Source organism: Bolinopsis microptera, chromosome 2, assembly GCF_026151205.1.
Source record: "Bolinopsis microptera isolate Bmic1 chromosome 2, MBARI_Bmic_1.0, whole genome shotgun sequence".
Taxonomy (NCBI): domain Eukaryota; kingdom Metazoa; phylum Ctenophora; class Tentaculata; order Lobata; family Bolinopsidae; genus Bolinopsis; species Bolinopsis microptera.
The window spans coordinates 15,889,293-15,906,788 of NC_087073.1; the positions used below are offsets into that span (position 1 = coordinate 15,889,293).

Here is a 17,496-nt window from a genome sequence, read left to right on the forward strand (position 1 = left end):
GAGTGCCTAATCTTGTGAGATGGAATACCACACAGGGCAGAGGTACTCAGATGCTGTGGAATACATTAGAAAGTGCCTTCGTTTCGAAATCTTAAGAACGACGGTAATTTCTCTCCGGGGAGACCGAGGGGCGAGAGAGAACTTTGTCAATATAGACAGTTTAGATTTGAACTTGGGGCTGCAAGGCCAAGGGTGATTTTCAAAATATCGAGTTTTTTAAGGGTTATTTTTATATAGGGTCATTGTGACATTATGTGTATACTGTTTGAAACATTTTATAATTCAATTTTGTGAGCTGTATGTTGATGATTATGCAGGCCCTGTGTGGGGTTGAACTTACAATTTTAAATTTATCTATAAGTATGATATCACATGTATTGATTGTACTCTGCTTAATACAGGTTTTGGCTTTCTTTTATATCCCCAGATATGATTCCCCAATCATCTTCTTGATGTTTAACCAAAAAAAACTAGAAACGGCTGAAAAGTTAATTTAACAGTGCAAAAGCATGAACTCGCTCAGTCCAAACTCGCTGCATTAAAAAGTAAATTTAATTCTGAGCCCCCCAACACAATATATCGGCCAGTAATTAAATAACTTGGTGTAGAGCTCAGACTCCATCCATCATTATACAATTAGACCCTGATTATAATGTATCTTGAGACATGGCATAATGTTTTTAGCTCTTTACTTATCTCCTTCGATAATTACCATCATCATTATCGGGGGATGAAAACCATTGACCACATACAACTGAACTCAGAAAATAGAAATACATCCTTACAAACTCAAAATAAGCAATTCATGAAGCATACACTCTAATTATTGCAGATTATAGATAATACAGTATTTCACTGCCTCCAGAATCTAACCCACCACTGTAGTAAATTACAACAGGCTAGTATTACAATACCACTAATGATACACAAAACCACCAATTTAACCATCTTCCGAATATAAAAATTAAAAAAACTTTAATCATTTGGTTTTATCAGAGTTTTGTCGGCACTAAACCAACAAAAAAAACCATGCCCATAACTCCAACCGTTTTCTTGATTAAGCTGTTCGGAAATTACCCACACACAAACAGACAGACAGACACACACATTTTAGAATTATTAGTATAGATAAGACTACAATTATATTAGCCCAAATTTGATTTTAGACCTTTTAATTTTTTCAGTACTTATGAATCAAATAGTTTTAGCTATGTCTCCTCAGTGAGCTTGAGGTAGGAGTGTGTAGGAATAATCTCGGTTTGTCATCCCGCTGTTTGTGAGGACTCCTCACAAACAGCGGGATGACAAACCTAAATTATTCCCACACCCTCCCCCACCGTTTTAAGGTAACTCTGAATTCGAAAAAGGTTTAACGTATTGATCTAGTTGATAATGTTGTCTTTTTGTGTATTGATGATTTTATTCTATACTGCATGTATAGTTTTTATTAAGTTTATATAAGTCAAGTTTATACTTTTGTATAACTAAAAGTTGTTTGAAAGGTATTCCTAAACTGATTCACACAAATTCCTATTGTTAGAAAGTCAAAATGTCTCTCATGGAAAAGCAACTCGACCCTTTGTTCTTAGCTCGGAGCTACCTCAGAAGAAGGAAATTTGATTCCTGTATAGAGATTTGCTCCAAAATGCTGGAGAAAAATCCTTATGATCAATGTGCTTGGTTCATGAAAGCTAAAGCCCTGACAGAACAAGTTTATGTTGATGAAGTTGAAGCGGACGCAGATGGAATTGCTGAGATGCTTATGGATGACAATAGTATTGCTCAGGTACTTTTCTTTTTATTTTACATCTCACTTCTAAGGCGAGCCTTTACCAATTTTCATTCTGCTGTTCTATATTAACTATTGAATTGAACTCATTTTTCGAACTCATTCCAGTCTACGAAAGGACCTAGGCAGTTAAAGAAATATAGCCCCGATCATGATAGACCAAGATCAGAATTGGGCCGTAGATCAGTAGATCATATCAAAATTGTAGCCTGGAATCATAGCAACACATTTTTCATGAACTTATTATTATATTAAATAACTTTCTGTTGCAATGATAATAAGGTTGAGTATTGTATCATTACCAAATAACTAAAACTTATAAATTTGAAATTTAGCTGTTTAGAATTGATAATATATAACATGGTTTGTCTGTATAGCTATAATGTGAATCACGAGGACGACAGCATAATTAGTGCTAATTAATTAGGACATTAAATCAAAAATATCTACAATCGAGGTGTTTTACAATTGTACACAACACACGAGTAGTATCATTGCTGACTCTCCTAGGTAGCAAGACCTGGCACCTCCTTCAAGAAACCAGGAACATCAGGACAGGGCACCTCCACTTCCCAGGGGGTCAGACCCATGTCCCAGTCAGGGAGACCAGTCAGTGGGTTTGTGAGGCCGGGTACTCAGTCTGGCAGACCTGGTACCATGGAACAAGCTATCATGACTCCCCGTACCGCTCATACTGCACGTCCTGTTACCAGGTATGTTAATTGTTACCAGGTATGTTACCAGTGCTGCAGGTATGTGTTTCTTTCAGTTTACTAATGTTCTCTGCCGTATCTATTTTAAGAAACCTTGCTTACTTGTACTGTTAGAAAATATTCAGACATTATTATTTTCTGAGAATTGGAATAATAAAAGCGCTATTTCTTTATTGTAGATCAATATAATTTAGAATATAATACGAATGAAATATTAAGAGATGAAGTTGTATCTGTCCTTAATTTGAAAACATAATAATATATAAATACAGTCAAACCTCTCTACCGGGTACCTCGCGCTCGGTCATTATTATTTATCTACATATTATAATCTCCTATATTTATAAATTCAATTTCAATGTATAATCATAGATAATAATCCTATTTATAGGAGTAAAATACCTTTATTTTCTATCTTCAATTAATAGAATCAATCTCCTCAAGAATCACTTTTTCTCAGGCTTATGTAATTATGTGATGTATACATGGGCCATGAAGTGAGCAACCAAGAGGGGATAGGATTAGATTATTAGATAAATACACCATTAGTGGGCCTACAACCTAGAAGGCCTACAACTTAGAAGGCTACAACTTTCCCTGAAAATGCGTGCTCCGACTGGAAATCATTAATCTTTCGATTTCCGTAGAACTAGAAGGTTGCATTAATGTACCATTAGGGCCACTTTGTTAGCTTGGGCTTTATTAAATGAAGCCGCCCACTGATCTATGACCGTCATTATCATTCATTCGATTGTTATTCCGGGTAAGGATAATGTGGCCCATAATTGGCTGCATCTGATTTGTGATCCGTTGTTGCGTAGACAACAAACTGAATTATAAATGTTTTGTAAATTGCTTTTATCCCAAGTCTCGACATATTCCATATCACTTACATATTCCTGGAAAATGATTTTCCACTTTATTCTGTTCTTTTTTTTTCCGTAAAAAAAAATTCAAAGAACTATCAACTGATCGTTCAAGTTTCCGGTTTTTAATTGGTTTCCGGTTTTAATCGGGTACTTACAAAGCCGTCAGGCTGTAAAAATGGTAATAAAATAAAAACGCATTTTATTGCAGTGCGTCCGGTAGATTTGTACGTTTGGGAACTGCGTCCATGCTGTCAGAGCCTGACGGCCCTTTCATCAACCCCTCTCAACTAAATCTTGCAAAGTACGCTGACAGGCCTGGTCTCAACAAAGTCCTGTTCGATTATCTCTTCTACCACGAGAACGACATCAAGAACTCCCTCGAACTTGCAGCTCTTGCCACTCAGGTAAGATTATAAACATGATGTTAAAGTTGCGGGTTTTCATCTCCTTTTTCTGGACACGTGACAGGTAGATGGGTGTCATCAGTCATGTGTCTAGAAAAAGTGGTATTGCGAACTCACCAAACAATTTGAAATACTCCGGCAATCTGGTAATCTGTCCACAGATACTTCATCACCTTGTTGCAGTTATTTACCACTAGCACTAAGCGCTTTTTTAACGTCTGTTTGTTGGCTGTGCGTTAACCCTTTGCTTACCGGGCTGTGCTTTAAGTTTCCGTGTTTTATCCGTGTGTCATATGACCAACGTCCGTTAACAGTTTGTAAACAAGCGTTCGACAGATTACCAAGTTCCCGGATAAATGTTTATCATTATAATATAATAACACCATCATGAACTAGCATGTTACACACAATATGTAATATCACGCTCTCTGGTTTGCTGATTGCTAATGTTGTGTTAAACTGGAAACTGAGCTGTTTAACGGATTGCTCTTACGTTGCTTCTTGCTTTGCTCTCGTGATATAGATATGCACACTTGCTTCTTATCATTATTATTGTACTGTGAACGTTTCCATCTAATTTACCTGATTTTTCATCTAATTTACCTGATTTTTCATCTTATTTTAAACCTTGGTTTTATCTCCCTATACAGTCGTCCAAGTATGATGATTGGTGGTGGAAACAACAGCTCGGCAAGTGCTACTACAGATTGGGACTCTTCCGAGATGCGGAGAAGCAGTTCCAATCCGCCCTGAAACAACAACCAACAGTTGACAACTATCTGTACCTGGCTAAAGTGTTTGTGAAGTTAGACCAGCCGTTAGCTGCTCTGGACCTGTTTGAGAAGGGAATGGAAGTGTTCCCGGGGGAGGTGTCCCTGATAATCGGGGGAGCCAGAGTACACGAGGGGTTAGGAGATCTGGATAGCTCGGTTAAGTTCTACAAGAAAGTGTTCCAGTATGATGCGTCATGTGTGGAGGCTATAGCTTGTATTGGTACTCATAACTTTTACTCTGACATGCCTGAAATAGCTTTACGTTCCTTCAGACGGCTACTGCAAATGGGAGTTTGTAACACTGAACTTTACAATAATATCGGACTGTGCTGCTTCTATGCGCAGCAGTATGATATGTCTCTGACGTGTTTCGAGCGTGCGATAAGTCTTGCTCAGAAGGAAAACGTGGCGGATGTGTGGTATAATGTCGGGCATATTGCTGTGGGAATTGGGGACTCAAACCTGGCATACCAAGCATTCCAAATGGCTCTTATCTCGGATAACAACCACGCGGAGGCGTACAACAATCTGGCGGTTCTGGAGATGAGGAAAGGAAAAGTAGAGCAAGCCAGAGCTTATTTCCTCTCAGCCATGACGATAAACCAGGAGCTATACGAGGCCCATTATAATCTGGCTATTCTCTCTGAAGGGCAGGGTGACCTGAATACTAGCTTTAAAGAGGTCAGGAAATCTCTGGAAGCTTTCGCTGAACATGTTGATTCTAAGAATCTTCTGACCCAGCTCCGCCAGTATTTCACTTTGTTGTAAATGGTTTTGGGAAATATTCAGAAATTATCAGAATTGTTTTTTTCCGTAAAATGTACATCAGACTTTCTCAGTATCACCCATGTGTATTGTATGTATTTAACTGTATACTATACATAGTATAATTTATTAATGGTTATAAGGTTATGTTTTCTGCAAACTACCCTGAAAATAAGCTATGATTTTGTGTACAATAGAAATTTCTCCAGAACTAAAAACTTTCACAAAACTCGGACGATAAAAGGACTAGTGATCTTGCCACGTATATCTTGTAAATTGTTTAAAGGTTTAATGGTTTAATTAAGTTGTATGTGACCACCGAGCAAGCTATAATGTGGTCATTACATGGCCCGGAAGAGCATCACAGGCCAGGATATCTATCAATTATAATACAATTATCATTCCAACTGTCTCGCTTTATTGCATGTCATTTTCCTTAAGGCCATATTTGTTGAAGTTTCGTGTAAAAATATTCGTGTGTACATAGAATGTGATGTTATCTTAATAAATATTAATCCTTGCAGTTGTATAGAATTATGTAGTAATTGTATCATATAATGCATTTTATTATACCTTGCTCACATATTATTATACACCTATATATTGATAGCAATTTCCTGTAGATATTGATTTAGTTCGATTGTAATTTGAAACTCGTTTTAATGATCTTTTTACACTGTGTGAGCTGTAAATCTTCCTTTTTTATTATCATACTCAATTATTTTTCCTGTTGTAAAACATAAAATGTGTTATCATCCCTTACTTAATAAATCAAACCTCTTTTAGCCCCGAAAAGCGGTCGAATGGCATGCTATCTGACGAACACAGTGTACGACTGCGATGCGAAGACCATATTCCAAGCTTCTGTCCACATCCTTCGTCAAGATATCCAAGCTGCCAGAGACGTATTTTCAGGTGACTTTCTTTGTCCCATGTAGTTATATGATGGCATGAGATATTCTAGATCTGAATGATATCCCTCGACAGTCTACAGTGAGGAGATCATACCACCAGAAACTGATCCTTCTTTTTATTTTCTAGGAAAGCTCCAGGACTTCAGTAGTATTTCAGAACTTCTCGGCCCGGCAAATCATGATCTTAACCAGACCGTTCTGGGATGGTTCGACGGAAATAACGACTTTGTCCCAGAGAACCCCGATCACTTCTTTGACAGAGTGTTTCTTCAGCTAAATTTTACAGATCCCGAGATTATGTCGACATGTGGTTTCCTTGAACAAGCAGGAATCAAGTGTCATAATGGCTTCCTCAGTGACTATCCCTCCGAGATATATGAGAATCGTCTCAAAAAGTTTAACGACTACACCATGAAAGTTCTCAAAGACAACACCTCAAACATCTGGCCTGACATGACGCCCTGTCAGCGTACTAGCTGCAAAGTCCTCCTCTGGACTGTAAAACACAGCAACCGGTCATTTCGCGGTCATATATTCCCCATCGATCAGTTTTACGGGTATCACGGTCGGTACATGTTCCTGATGACCGACCTAGCTGTGATTGAAGACAGTGCTGATATTCAGCGCTACATATCACGTGTAATTGGTGGCGGACACAAGTTCAACAGGATAGTAGCTGACATGAAACGGAAGGAGGCTGTGGGAGCGATAGCACCCCGATGCTGCCTGGAAAAAGTTGCCAGCACCATAAAACAAACACTATTTGACCTTCATTCTGAGGACAACAAATTGATATGTACTGCTACGGAGAAATATGAGGCTGCAACTGGAGAAATGTTACCTGAGAACTATATCAAAGCTATCAGACATGCCATTGAACTGTACCTCATACCCGGGCTGACCAACTGTCTGAACGCTGTGCGGAGCTACATACAGATCTCCTCAGGTGAGGTGGGGTTGTGGAAGATGCAGGACGGTGAGGACTACTACGATCATTGTCTAAGGTGGGAGACTACCACCACCCTCACTCCCGAGCAGATATTTAATCAGGGTAAAAACGATACTGAGAACACTCTGGATAAAGTAGTTCAGGTTGTGAGGGTGATGAATGAAAATGGGGATATGACTCTGAACAGTTTGGATCCGCCATCTGTAATTTTAAGGGATATGTTTGAAAACAAGAAGTTTAGATTTCAGAACGGTCCTGAGGGTAAGAAGGCAATTATCAAGTACTGCCAAAATCTGCTGAAGGAGGTCTCTACAAAGGTGGACCATTTGTTCAGGGAGAAACCATTGGCTGCGTGTGAAGTATCCGAACTCCCTGAAGCAATGTCCCTGGGGGGTGCTGCTGCGTTCTACCAAGAGAGCACTCTAGATCTCACTCGACCTGGTATCTTCTACATTAACACTGGCAACATGGCAACTCACCTCAAGCCTCAGATGAAGAGTCTAACAGCCCATGAATCAGTGCCTGGGCACCACTTCCAGATCTCCCGCATGATGGAGAACAAGAAGCTACCGGCCTTTCGGAGACGTTACAGTTCCAGATACGCAGGATTTGTTGAGGGCTGGGGCTTGTACTGCGAGTGCTTGGCTAATGAGGTAACTTGTTCAATGATCATTATATATATTCTGTAAAATACAATGTGCTTTGATTCATGACGTATGTTTAAAAACCTTCTCTTCACATTCAGATCATAACTTTTTTGGAAATCCAATTCATTGCATTGAAATCAATAAAATTGGCATCAATTGGCAAATAATAATTTCTTTGGACAGTGCTTAATTTATTGTACATAGTATGCACGGTATCGTAAATTTAAACGTTTTATTTCAGATTGGTTTCTATAAAGACAAAAGCGGTTTAGATAGCTACGATACATTGGGCTATTACACGTTCGAGCTCCTGCGATCAACTAGACTCGTTGCTGATACAGGAATACATCGCTTCAAATGGTCAAGGGAGAAGGTAAATCGTAAAAAAGCTGTACATAAAATAAACATCTGGCATCTGTTTGCTCTGCAACTGGGAATCTAACGTCTCCCATCGAATCAGCCAAGTTGCAGTTTTGATAGCAATTTTGTGTTCAAAAATTAAAACTAATTATATATTAACAGGCTATCCAGTATATGATGGAGAATACAGGGATGGGCAGAGAAAGAATAGAGTCGGAAATAGACCGATACTGTGTTCTTCCTGGACAGGCTTGCTCATATAAGGTGATCTTATTGTGTTCTAGGTAGCTAGTTCAAATGAAGTAAAGATTATTTCGAAAAGTTTCAAGTGCTTCGATTACATGTTTTAGGTGCTAGTTCTATAATCTTTATATCATCTTTGAATAATATATTTACCTATAATTACAGCTGAGTAATTTAAATCATCCTCAGATCGGACAAATGAAGATTCTAGAGATTCGAGCCAAGTTAGAGAAACAAGAAGGCTTTGACCTAGCCAAGTTTCACGACAAGTTGCTAGGTTTGGGTTCAGTTCCACTGGAAATACTAGAGGAGGAGATGTGGAGTGGGGAGAAAGTATAACTTTTCTTCCATATGGAATGTTTTGTTCACTGGACTTGCAGTATGATTATCATGTTACCTTAGTTAAGTGACCACTTTGATAAGGAATATAAGGAACTGAACCCTCCTATGATTTTAATTTAAAGCTGATGTTTTTAAATTATGTTTAGATGTAAAAAATGTAAAAAAAAGACAATTTGGTATAATTCTTATTTGAGATTTAAACCCGTTATATTAGTGGGTAATAACATTGATGATTTCAACTCCTCCGACAAAAATCTTTGTACTTGTGTCTCTTGAAGTGGAATCTTTGCTTGTTTAGAGTTATGAGATTAGACTAGTCACGCATTGGTTCTTTTATCTTTAGATTATTGTGTTTTATCTGTTTGTAAGAAGCATAGAAAGCATGTAAATAGCTCTTTTGGACGAATCTTTTCAGATCTTTTTATTGTTTTTACTAAATTTATTTTATTTTTATTTTAAGACTAGATTAGATGCAGTGTTTCGATCGCAGAAGGTCTACTCAAAATGATAGAAATTGAATTTCAAAACAATTGAAATTTGAACAACATCATACAACTAAATTAAATAACGACTCGGAATATTACTGTGTGTTAACTAAAATATAAAAGAGTGTAATGTGACCCTGCCCCTGTATCTCGAATATCCGCCACTTATCTTCCCCTCTTTGGCTCTCTCTCTCTCTCTCTCTCTCTCTCTCTCTCTCTCTCTCTCTCTCTCTCTCTGGATCTGCTCCCTGCATCTTGAAAGTTGTTACACCCCCCCCCCCCCCTCCCCCTTCTGAATGATGCGATATTAACGCTTTTGACTTAATCCAATTATCTAGAAGATACAAATTATCATTGCGCCATGGCAAAATTCGTCCAAATGGCGAAGAAAAAAAAAGATCCTAGTACTGTAGTATGTCGTAAGGTTTTTTTTTACATATTTGATAGATTTACCGATCTGGCTTGACAAAGATTTTCAGAAAAAATCATGTTCGCGGGAAGCAAAAATCCGATGAGTTTTTTAGGGGGGAGGGGTAGGGGGTTGAGGGGGCCGGGGGTTGGGAAGGGTTGTCACATGACGAGAAATTTTTTGCAAAAATTAAACAATCTTTATTTGTTGATATTATTCACCCCTGTTGCCTAGAGTGGTGGGTCTGCACTTGAGAAGAGTGAGTCTGGCCGCTAGAATGGTGGGTCTGCAATCTAGAAGTGGGTCTGGCAACCAGAATGGTGGGTCTGCAATCTAGAAGTGGGTCTTGCAACCAGAATGATGGGTCTCTACCCTTAAAGAGTGGTCTGTTAACCAGAATTGTGGGTCTACACCCTTGAAGAGTGGGTCTGACAACCAGAATGGTGGGTCTGCACTTGAGAAGAGTGGTTCTTTCGGCTGGAATGGTGGGTCTGCAATCTAGAAGTTGGTCTAGCAACCGAAATTGTGGATCTGGATACGAGAATAATGAGTCTTCACTCTCTAGAAGAGTGGGTCCGGAAACCAGAGTGGTGGGTCTGCACTTGAGAAGCGTGGGTCTGGCCGCTAAATGGTGAGTCTGCACCCTTTAAGAGTGGGTCTGACAACCAGAGTGGTGGGTCTGGACTTGAGAAGAGTGGGTCTGGCAGCTGGAATGGTGGGTCTGCAATCTAGAAGTTGGTCTGGCAACCAGAATGGTGGGTGTACGTACACCCTTGAAGAGTGGGTCTGACAACCCGAGTGGTGGGTCTGTACCCTTGAAGAGTGGGTCTGACAACCAGGGTGGTGGGTCTACACTTGAGAAGAGTTGGTCTGGCAGCTAGAATGGTGGGTCTGCGATCTAAAAGTGGGTCTTGCAACCAGAATGGTGGGTTTGCTTTCTTGAAGAGTGGGTCTGACAACCCGAGTGGTGGGTCTGGACTTGAGAAGAGTGGGTCTGGCAGCTGGTATGGTGGGTCTGCAATCTAGAAGTGGGTCCGGCAACCAGACTGGTGGGTGTACGTACACCCTTGAAGAGTGGGTCTGACAACCAGAGTGGTGGGTCTGCACTTGAGAAGAGTGGGTCTGGCAGCTAGAATGGTGGGTCTGCAATCTAGAAGTGGGTCTGGCAGTTAGAATGGTGGGTCTGCAATCTAGACGTGGGTCTGGCAACATGAATGGTGGGTCTGCACCCTTCAGGCTTAAAGAGTGGGTCTGACAACCAGTGGTAGATCTGCACTTAAGAAGTGTGGGTCTGGCAGCTGGAATTGTGGGTCTGCAATCTAGAAGTTGGTCTGGCAACTAGAATGGTGGGTCTGCACCCTTCAGGCTTCAAGAGTGGGTCTGACAACCAGAGTGGTAGATCTGCACTTGAGAAGAGTGGGTCTGGCAGCTGGAATGGTGGGTCTGCAATCTAGAAGTTGGTCTGGCAACCAGAATGGTGGGTGTACGTACACCCTTGAAGAGTGGGTCTGACAACCCGAGTGGTGGGTCTGGACTTGAGAAGAGTGGGTCTGGCAGCTGGAATGGTGGGTCTGCAATCTATAAGTGAGTCTTGCAGCTAGAATAGTGGGTCTGAAATCTAGAAGTGGGTCTTGCAACATGAACGTGGGTCTGCACCCTTAAAGAGTGGGTCTGGCAATCAGAATGGTACGTCTACACTCTAGAAGAGGTGGATTTTCGCCCTAGAAGGGTGAGTCTGGAAACCAGAAAGGTGGGTCTACAATCTGGAATATTAGTGGGTCTGGCAACCAGAATTGCGGGTCTGCATTCTAGAATAGTGGATCTTCACTCTAGAAGAGTGGGCCTGGCAACCAGAATGGTAAGTCTACACTCTGTCAACCAGATTTGGGGGTCTATAAACTAGAATATAGGAGATATGGCTACCAGAATTGTGGGTTTGGACAACCCGAATGGTGGGTCTTCACTCTAGAATAATAGGTCTGGTGGGTCTACACTTTAGAAGAGTGGGTCTGGCAACTAGAATGGTGTGTCTGCAATCTATAAGAGTGGGTCTGGCAACCAGAATAGTGGGTCTGCAATCAAGGGAATCAAGATGAGTGAGTCTGGCAATCAGAATGGTGGGTCTGCACCTTAGGGTAGTGGGTCTGGAAACAAGAATGGTGGGTCAGAATTCTTGAATAGTGGGTCTTCACTCTAGCTAAGAGTGGGTCTGGCAACAAGAATGGTGGGTAAGAATTCTAGAATAGTGGGTCTTCACTCTAGAAGAGTGGGTCTGGCAACCAGAATGGTAAGTCTACACTCTGTCAAGTGTCAACCAGAATTGGGGGTCTAAACTAAAATATAGGATATATGGCAACCAGAATTGTGCGTCTGGAGTCTAGAGTCTAGAATAGTGGGTCCGGCAACCCGAAAGGTGGGTCTTCACTCAAGAATAGTGGGTCTGGCAATCGGAATGGTGCGTCTACACTCTAGAAGAGTGGGGCTGCCAACCAGAATGGTAGGTCTTCGCCTTAGAAGAGTGGGTCTGGCAGCTAGAATGGTGGGTCTGCATTTTAGAATAGTGGGTCTTGACTCTATACCTACTAGAAGAGTGGGTCTCCTCTCTAGAAGAGTGAATCTGGCAACCAGAATGGTAATTCTTCACTCTGTCAACCAGAATTGGGGGTCTATGAACTAGAATATAGGAGATATGACAACCAGTCTGGACTCTAGAATAGTGGGTCTGGCAACCAAAATGTTGAGTCTGCACTCTAATAGAGTGGGTCTGGCAACTAGAATACAGACACGTACCCAAGGGTAAGACCCCCGGAAAAAAATTGAACCCCAAAAAAAATAAGCCCCCTAGTCCCCATGGTCGCCTGGTAAGTGGGCTGTGTTTATGACTGTTTGATTAAACGACACGACAGGCAATTGACTTTAGCATTTCGTAAATTATTCCCAAATCCCACTATACAATATGTACTTATTCCATTCAATGTGACAAGTACTGAGTTCCCCCCTAGCCCCCAACTTTGTATTATTGTGATGTCTGAAATTACAAATTTCTAATGCCAAATGTCGTCTGAAACACCCTATTTCTCAAAAATTATCGCCGTCCTACAAATTTCTTTAATGCCTAATGTCGTCTAAAACAAATAATTTCTAAAACTTATCTTGGGGGCTGCGCCCCCCCCCCCCCCCCCCCCAGCCCCCCAACCCCCCAACTTTATATTATTGTGATGTCTGATTATTACTGCGCCCCCCAGCCCACCAACCTTGTATTATTGTAATGTCTGATTATTGCTGTCCCACAAATGTCGTCTGGAACACCCTATTTCTCAAAAATTTTCCGAAGGCCAGTGCTGCGCCTGCCTAGCCCTCCAACTTTGTATTATTGTGATGTCTGATTATAATTACTGTCCTACAAATTTCTTTAATGCCAAATGTCGTCTAAAACACATAATTTCTCAAAAATTTTCTGATTGGCTGCGCCCCCCCCCTCCCTAGCCAACCAACTTTATATTATTGTGATGTCTGATTATTACTGCCCTACTAATTTCTTTAATGCCTAATGTCGTCTGAATCACCCTATTTCTCAAAATTTTTCGGGGGGTGCGCCCCCCCTAGCCTCCCAACTTTGTATTATTGTGATGTCTGATTATTACTGTCCTACAAATTTCTTTAATGCCAAATGTCGTCTAAAACACATTATTTCTCAAAAATTTTCTGGGGGGCTGCGCCCCCCCCCCCCCCCCCGGCCCCCCAATTTTATATTATTGTGATGTCTGATTATTACTGTCCCCAAATTTCTTTAATGCCAAATGCCGTTTTAATCACCCTATTTCTCAAAAATTTTCCTGGGGGTTCGCTCCCCTAGCCTCCTAGCCCACCAACTGTATATTATTCTGATGTATGATTATTGCTGTCCTACAAATTTCTTTAATGCCAAATGTCGTCTGAATCACCCTATTTCTCAAAAATTTTCCGGGGGTTGCGCCCCCCAGCCCACCAACCTTGTATTATTGTAATGTCTGATTATTGCTGTCGTACAAATGTCGTCTGGAACACCCTATTTCTCAAAAATTTTCCGAAGGCCAGGGCTGCGCCCCCCTAGCCCCCCAACTTTGTATTATTGTGATGTCTGATTATTACTGTCCTACCAATTTCTTTAATGCCAAATGTCGTCTAAAACACATAATTTCTCAAAAATTTTCTGGGGGGCTGCGCCTTCCCCCCTCCCTAGCCTCTAGCCAACCAAAGGAGCTTCGCCCCGGCTACGTGTCGTGTCGGGCTACGTGCCCAGAATCAAAAAAACTTAATCTTTAAATGAATAACGGAACCTTCATTATGAAGTTACGAGATGATAATATAATTGGGAGGCAAAGTGGTTATCGGGCTTGGGGCTCATGATGCGCAAAATTTGGCCGCTGTCGAGTTGGTCTGCCTAAAATTCACAGATCTAGCTATGGGTCTGAGACATTTGTAAAAAAAAAACCTTAGTATGTCGTGTCCAAATAATTCAACCTCATGCGCACGAAATCTAGTCTAGTACGACAAGAATTTTATAAACAAATTTATTTTTACTACCGTGTGTAATTCAGATAATTGTAAATTTTATTAATTGATGTAATTAAGTATCTTAATGGATAATGATCCTGAGGTGACGATGATTTTATTCAACTGCAGTTGATAATATGTGAAGGAATTTAGGTTGTTTTACATTTTTATTTTATCTTGTAATTAGTACCATGTAAATATTTAATGTAAAATAAGCTTTTATCCGATCCTAATGAAAAGTGCTGTTCAAAAATGTTATTTACTTCATAGATATACTTACAATTTAGCATATTTTATAAATTGCGTTGTTTTAATCTCGTTTCATATTTGCGTCAAGTTCAAATGCTTATTAAACGAGACGATCCATTCACATGGAAAATGTAACAGTTGATATAGAAACAAAATGAATTTCAAGTGCATTTGAAAAAGTGTCAAGATACGCGATCAACAATCCTAATGTAATAATGATATAATTATATTGTGCATCCCGAGTGTAATGTTACAGTTAATTAGTTTTAAACACTAATACTCTGAAATTATATCCACGTCTGCAATAATACTTCCTATTTGCTGTTCAAACCAGTTCTGAAAACTTGTTCAAACTTCAAACTTGTTTAAATAACTTGTTCAAACTTTTGCAAACTAAATCTTGATCTTGTTCTTTAGCACTTTTTTATGTGAAACACAAGTTTTTCAGTTCCGTTATGCCACCCGAATGAGCTCCACTAGTTCATATGGTTCAGATACATCAGAACCAGCCACTGCTATTGTAATAGATAACGGTTCTTACTCCGTAAAATGTGGGTTTGGTGGAGAAGATGCACCTGAAACTTGCTTTGTAACATACCATGATGTAACCAAGACGTGTGAGGACGACAACACTCTCCTTCATGAGAACTACCACTTTGTAGACGAGCGGGATTTACCATATTCTATATTGAACCCGGGTGATTTCAACAAGTACCCTGTCATCAGTGAGGGTGTTGTTAAAGATTGGGACTGTTTGGAGGCGCTCTGGGAGAAGTTCTTGCTGGAAAATAAAGTGGACTGTTCCGAACAGCCGGTAGTAATGTTGTCAGCGATTAGTAACAACAGTGCTGCTAGCACTAGGAAGTTTTGTGAGATTTCGTTTGAGAAGTTTGGGTTTAAGAAGCTTTGTATTGCAGCACCGGAGACTATGGCTCTGGTTGCTAGTGGGAAGGATATGGCTGTGGTAACAAATATCGGGTACGATAACTGTGTTTCTGTGCCGACTATCTGCCCACTGAATGGTTTTAAGAAAAAAGTTACACGTAGGTTTTCCTAATCTCTCCTTTTCTTTATGTGCGCTTTTCTTTTCTTATAGGAAACAGCAATTTCAATTTTTTTCAACAAGATGTGAAATTTGGGACTGTACTGGGTTTCTGTTAGATTTGTATATTTATTTGAATTAAGTTCAATTAAATTCATCATAATATCAAAATTTAGATAATATTGTTAATTCTTTATCAGGCGAAGCTAAAACCGAAGATGTCAAGATATTCCCAGTAAAAGTGGGTGGCAAGCATGTCAGTGAGTACATAAAACACGCTCTAATAAACACACACCACCTAGAAGACAACACCAACCTGACCCACATAGTTGAGGACATCAAAACACGTCACTGTCACGTGACACCCTGGGGAGCAGACCCACGTGACGACTGGTCTCCAGAGCAACAGTACACTCTTCCTGACAACACCACCATCTCTCTCACCGACCTGGTCAGAGACAGCACCGGGGGGGGGGGGGATCTGTTTTAGTACCCGAGATGAGGACAGTGGTATGAACATTGCTGACTCCTTGTGTAGGAGTGTGGTGAGGAGTTCTTTACATAACCAGGGTTACAGTTCACATACCATGTGGGATAACATGGTGAGTACGGGGGAACTTCACGAATTTCCAAACCCGGGATGCAGGATGCCCACGTGGAGGTTCGAATACAGAGTGATCCAGGTAAATTCTTTTGTAGAAATTCTTTAAAGTTATGTTTTGTGATCCTGATATTATTATACACTTTTCCAATGTGCTGGGTATCTGATAACAGTGATTTAATTTACTGTATTCAGGTGCTAGATTCAGGACGGTAGCAGCGCCTGAACGTAAATATTCCCCATGGATTGGGGCATCCATTTTCAGTTCTCTGTCCGGGTTTGGGGATTATGGTTTATCTAATTTGGACTTCGAAGAACATGGGCCTGATGGAATGGAGATACTGTAATGGATGTTTGCTTTCAGTGAGTTGCTTCAATTTATTTACAATCAGTGTTGGGATAATTGTGGTCAAATTAATTTGAGTGTGGTAACCCTGCACGATTATGATTCATATTTTGTATTTTAGACCTTGATTATTAGAAACACTCCTCCAATTTCGTTATTTTTGCTTGAATTATAAGCTTTTCAATTTTGAATAGTTTTCTACAATATTAAATTTTGTGTGAGTTTTGACTTGATGTATATTATATCAATTTGAGTAAAGATTGGCTGGAACTCCGGGCCAATTGCCCAATGCCCCCAGTTTTAAAAGTTGGGCAATTGCAAGACCAGTGAAACTTGCAAATATTTCTAAAATATATGCAAAATAAATATTCCATAATATTGGTCGTCCCAAATATCACTTCCTATTTGCTGCTCCTAAACTTGTTAACATACTGGGCATGTTCTGCACAGTCACGTTTCACTGGTATTTGTTAACAACTAAATCTTGTAATTCAGCGCTCATTGTTACTACAAACACGTACAACAAGCAGTTTTATTGTGTACAAGTGATGACGCTGCTATACTGAGTTATTGCTTGCCCTATAATTGCTGAGCTCCATTACTTACCAAACTGATATGGTTTTTTGCCAAGATTCGCCCTCTTTTGATTTTTGATTTTATCAAAATACATCGATAGTATTTTAAGTCGCTGCATTATTAATAAACTTGCCATTATTAACTTGTCACATTATGAAATAATGATAATAAGCTTTGTGGATTTGATATTATGAACTTGTAGCTTTGTGGATTTTGATATCATGAGTGTAGCTTTGTGAATTTTGATATAATTACGAGTGTAGCTTTGTGGATTTTGATATAATTACGAGTGTTGCTTTGTGGATTTTGATATAATTACGAGTGTAGCTTTGTGGATTTTGATATAATTACGAGTGTTGCTTTGTGGATTTTGATATAATTACGAGTGTTGCTTTGTGGATTTTGATATAATTACGAGTGTTGCTTTGTGGATTTTGATATAATTACGAGTGTTGCTTTGTGGATTTTGATATAATTACGAGTG

The 17,496-nt window shown here is 40.0% G+C and overlaps 3 protein-coding genes across 4 annotated transcripts in view; all 3 read left to right on the forward strand.

Annotated features, from left to right (window-relative positions):
• The window catches only part of LOC134811427 (sideroflexin-1-like), a 101,707-nt gene that overhangs the window by 69,578 nt on the left and 14,633 nt on the right, over positions 1-17,496 (forward strand). The gene's annotated exons all lie outside the window — the stretch shown is intronic.
• Positions 1,532-9,206, forward strand: LOC134826587 (tetratricopeptide repeat protein 8-like). Of its 2 annotated transcripts, XM_063839014.1 has the most exons (6): positions 3,581-3,775; positions 6,100-6,228; positions 6,355-7,829; positions 8,065-8,196; positions 8,346-8,447; positions 8,616-9,206. In XM_063839014.1, exons 2-6 carry the CDS (start codon positions 6,117-6,119, stop codon positions 8,763-8,765), a joined length of 1,971 nt encoding a protein of 656 aa, XP_063695084.1. In that variant the 5' UTR covers positions 3,581-3,775; positions 6,100-6,116; the 3' UTR covers positions 8,766-9,206. The 2 variants fall into 2 exon arrangements, with proteins under 2 accessions (XP_063695085.1, XP_063695084.1); XM_063839015.1 differs by lacking the exons at positions 6,100-6,228; positions 6,355-7,829; positions 8,065-8,196; positions 8,346-8,447; positions 8,616-9,206 and adding exons at positions 1,532-1,786; positions 2,300-2,502; positions 4,426-5,996 and having other exon boundaries at positions 3,580-3,775.
• On the forward strand, positions 14,914-16,437 carry LOC134826840 (actin-2-like). The gene is made up of 3 exons (XM_063839344.1): positions 14,914-15,490; positions 15,690-15,749; positions 16,286-16,437. Exons 1-3 carry the CDS (start codon positions 14,914-14,916, stop codon positions 16,435-16,437), a joined length of 789 nt encoding a protein of 262 aa, XP_063695414.1.

Excerpts from the sequence above, each read along its gene's own strand:
- LOC134826587 (XM_063839014.1), top strand. The coding sequence starts at position 6,117 with ATGGCATGCTATCTGACGAACACAGTGTACGACTGCGATGCGAAGACC. Across the intron at positions 6,229-6,354 it reads TGCCAGAGACGTATTTTCAG|GAAAGCTCCAGGACTTCAGT; the intron begins GTGACTTTCTTT and ends TTTATTTTCTAG. Across the intron at positions 8,448-8,615 it reads GACAGGCTTGCTCATATAAG|ATCGGACAAATGAAGATTCT; the intron begins GTGATCTTATTG and ends AATCATCCTCAG.
- LOC134826840 (XM_063839344.1), top strand. The coding sequence starts at position 14,914 with ATGAGCTCCACTAGTTCATATGGTTCAGATACATCAGAACCAGCCACT. Across the intron at positions 15,491-15,689 it reads TTTTAAGAAAAAAGTTACAC|GCGAAGCTAAAACCGAAGAT; the intron begins GTAGGTTTTCCT and ends ATTCTTTATCAG. Across the intron at positions 15,750-16,285 it reads AGTGGGTGGCAAGCATGTCA|GTGCTAGATTCAGGACGGTA; the intron begins GTGAGTACATAA and ends TACTGTATTCAG.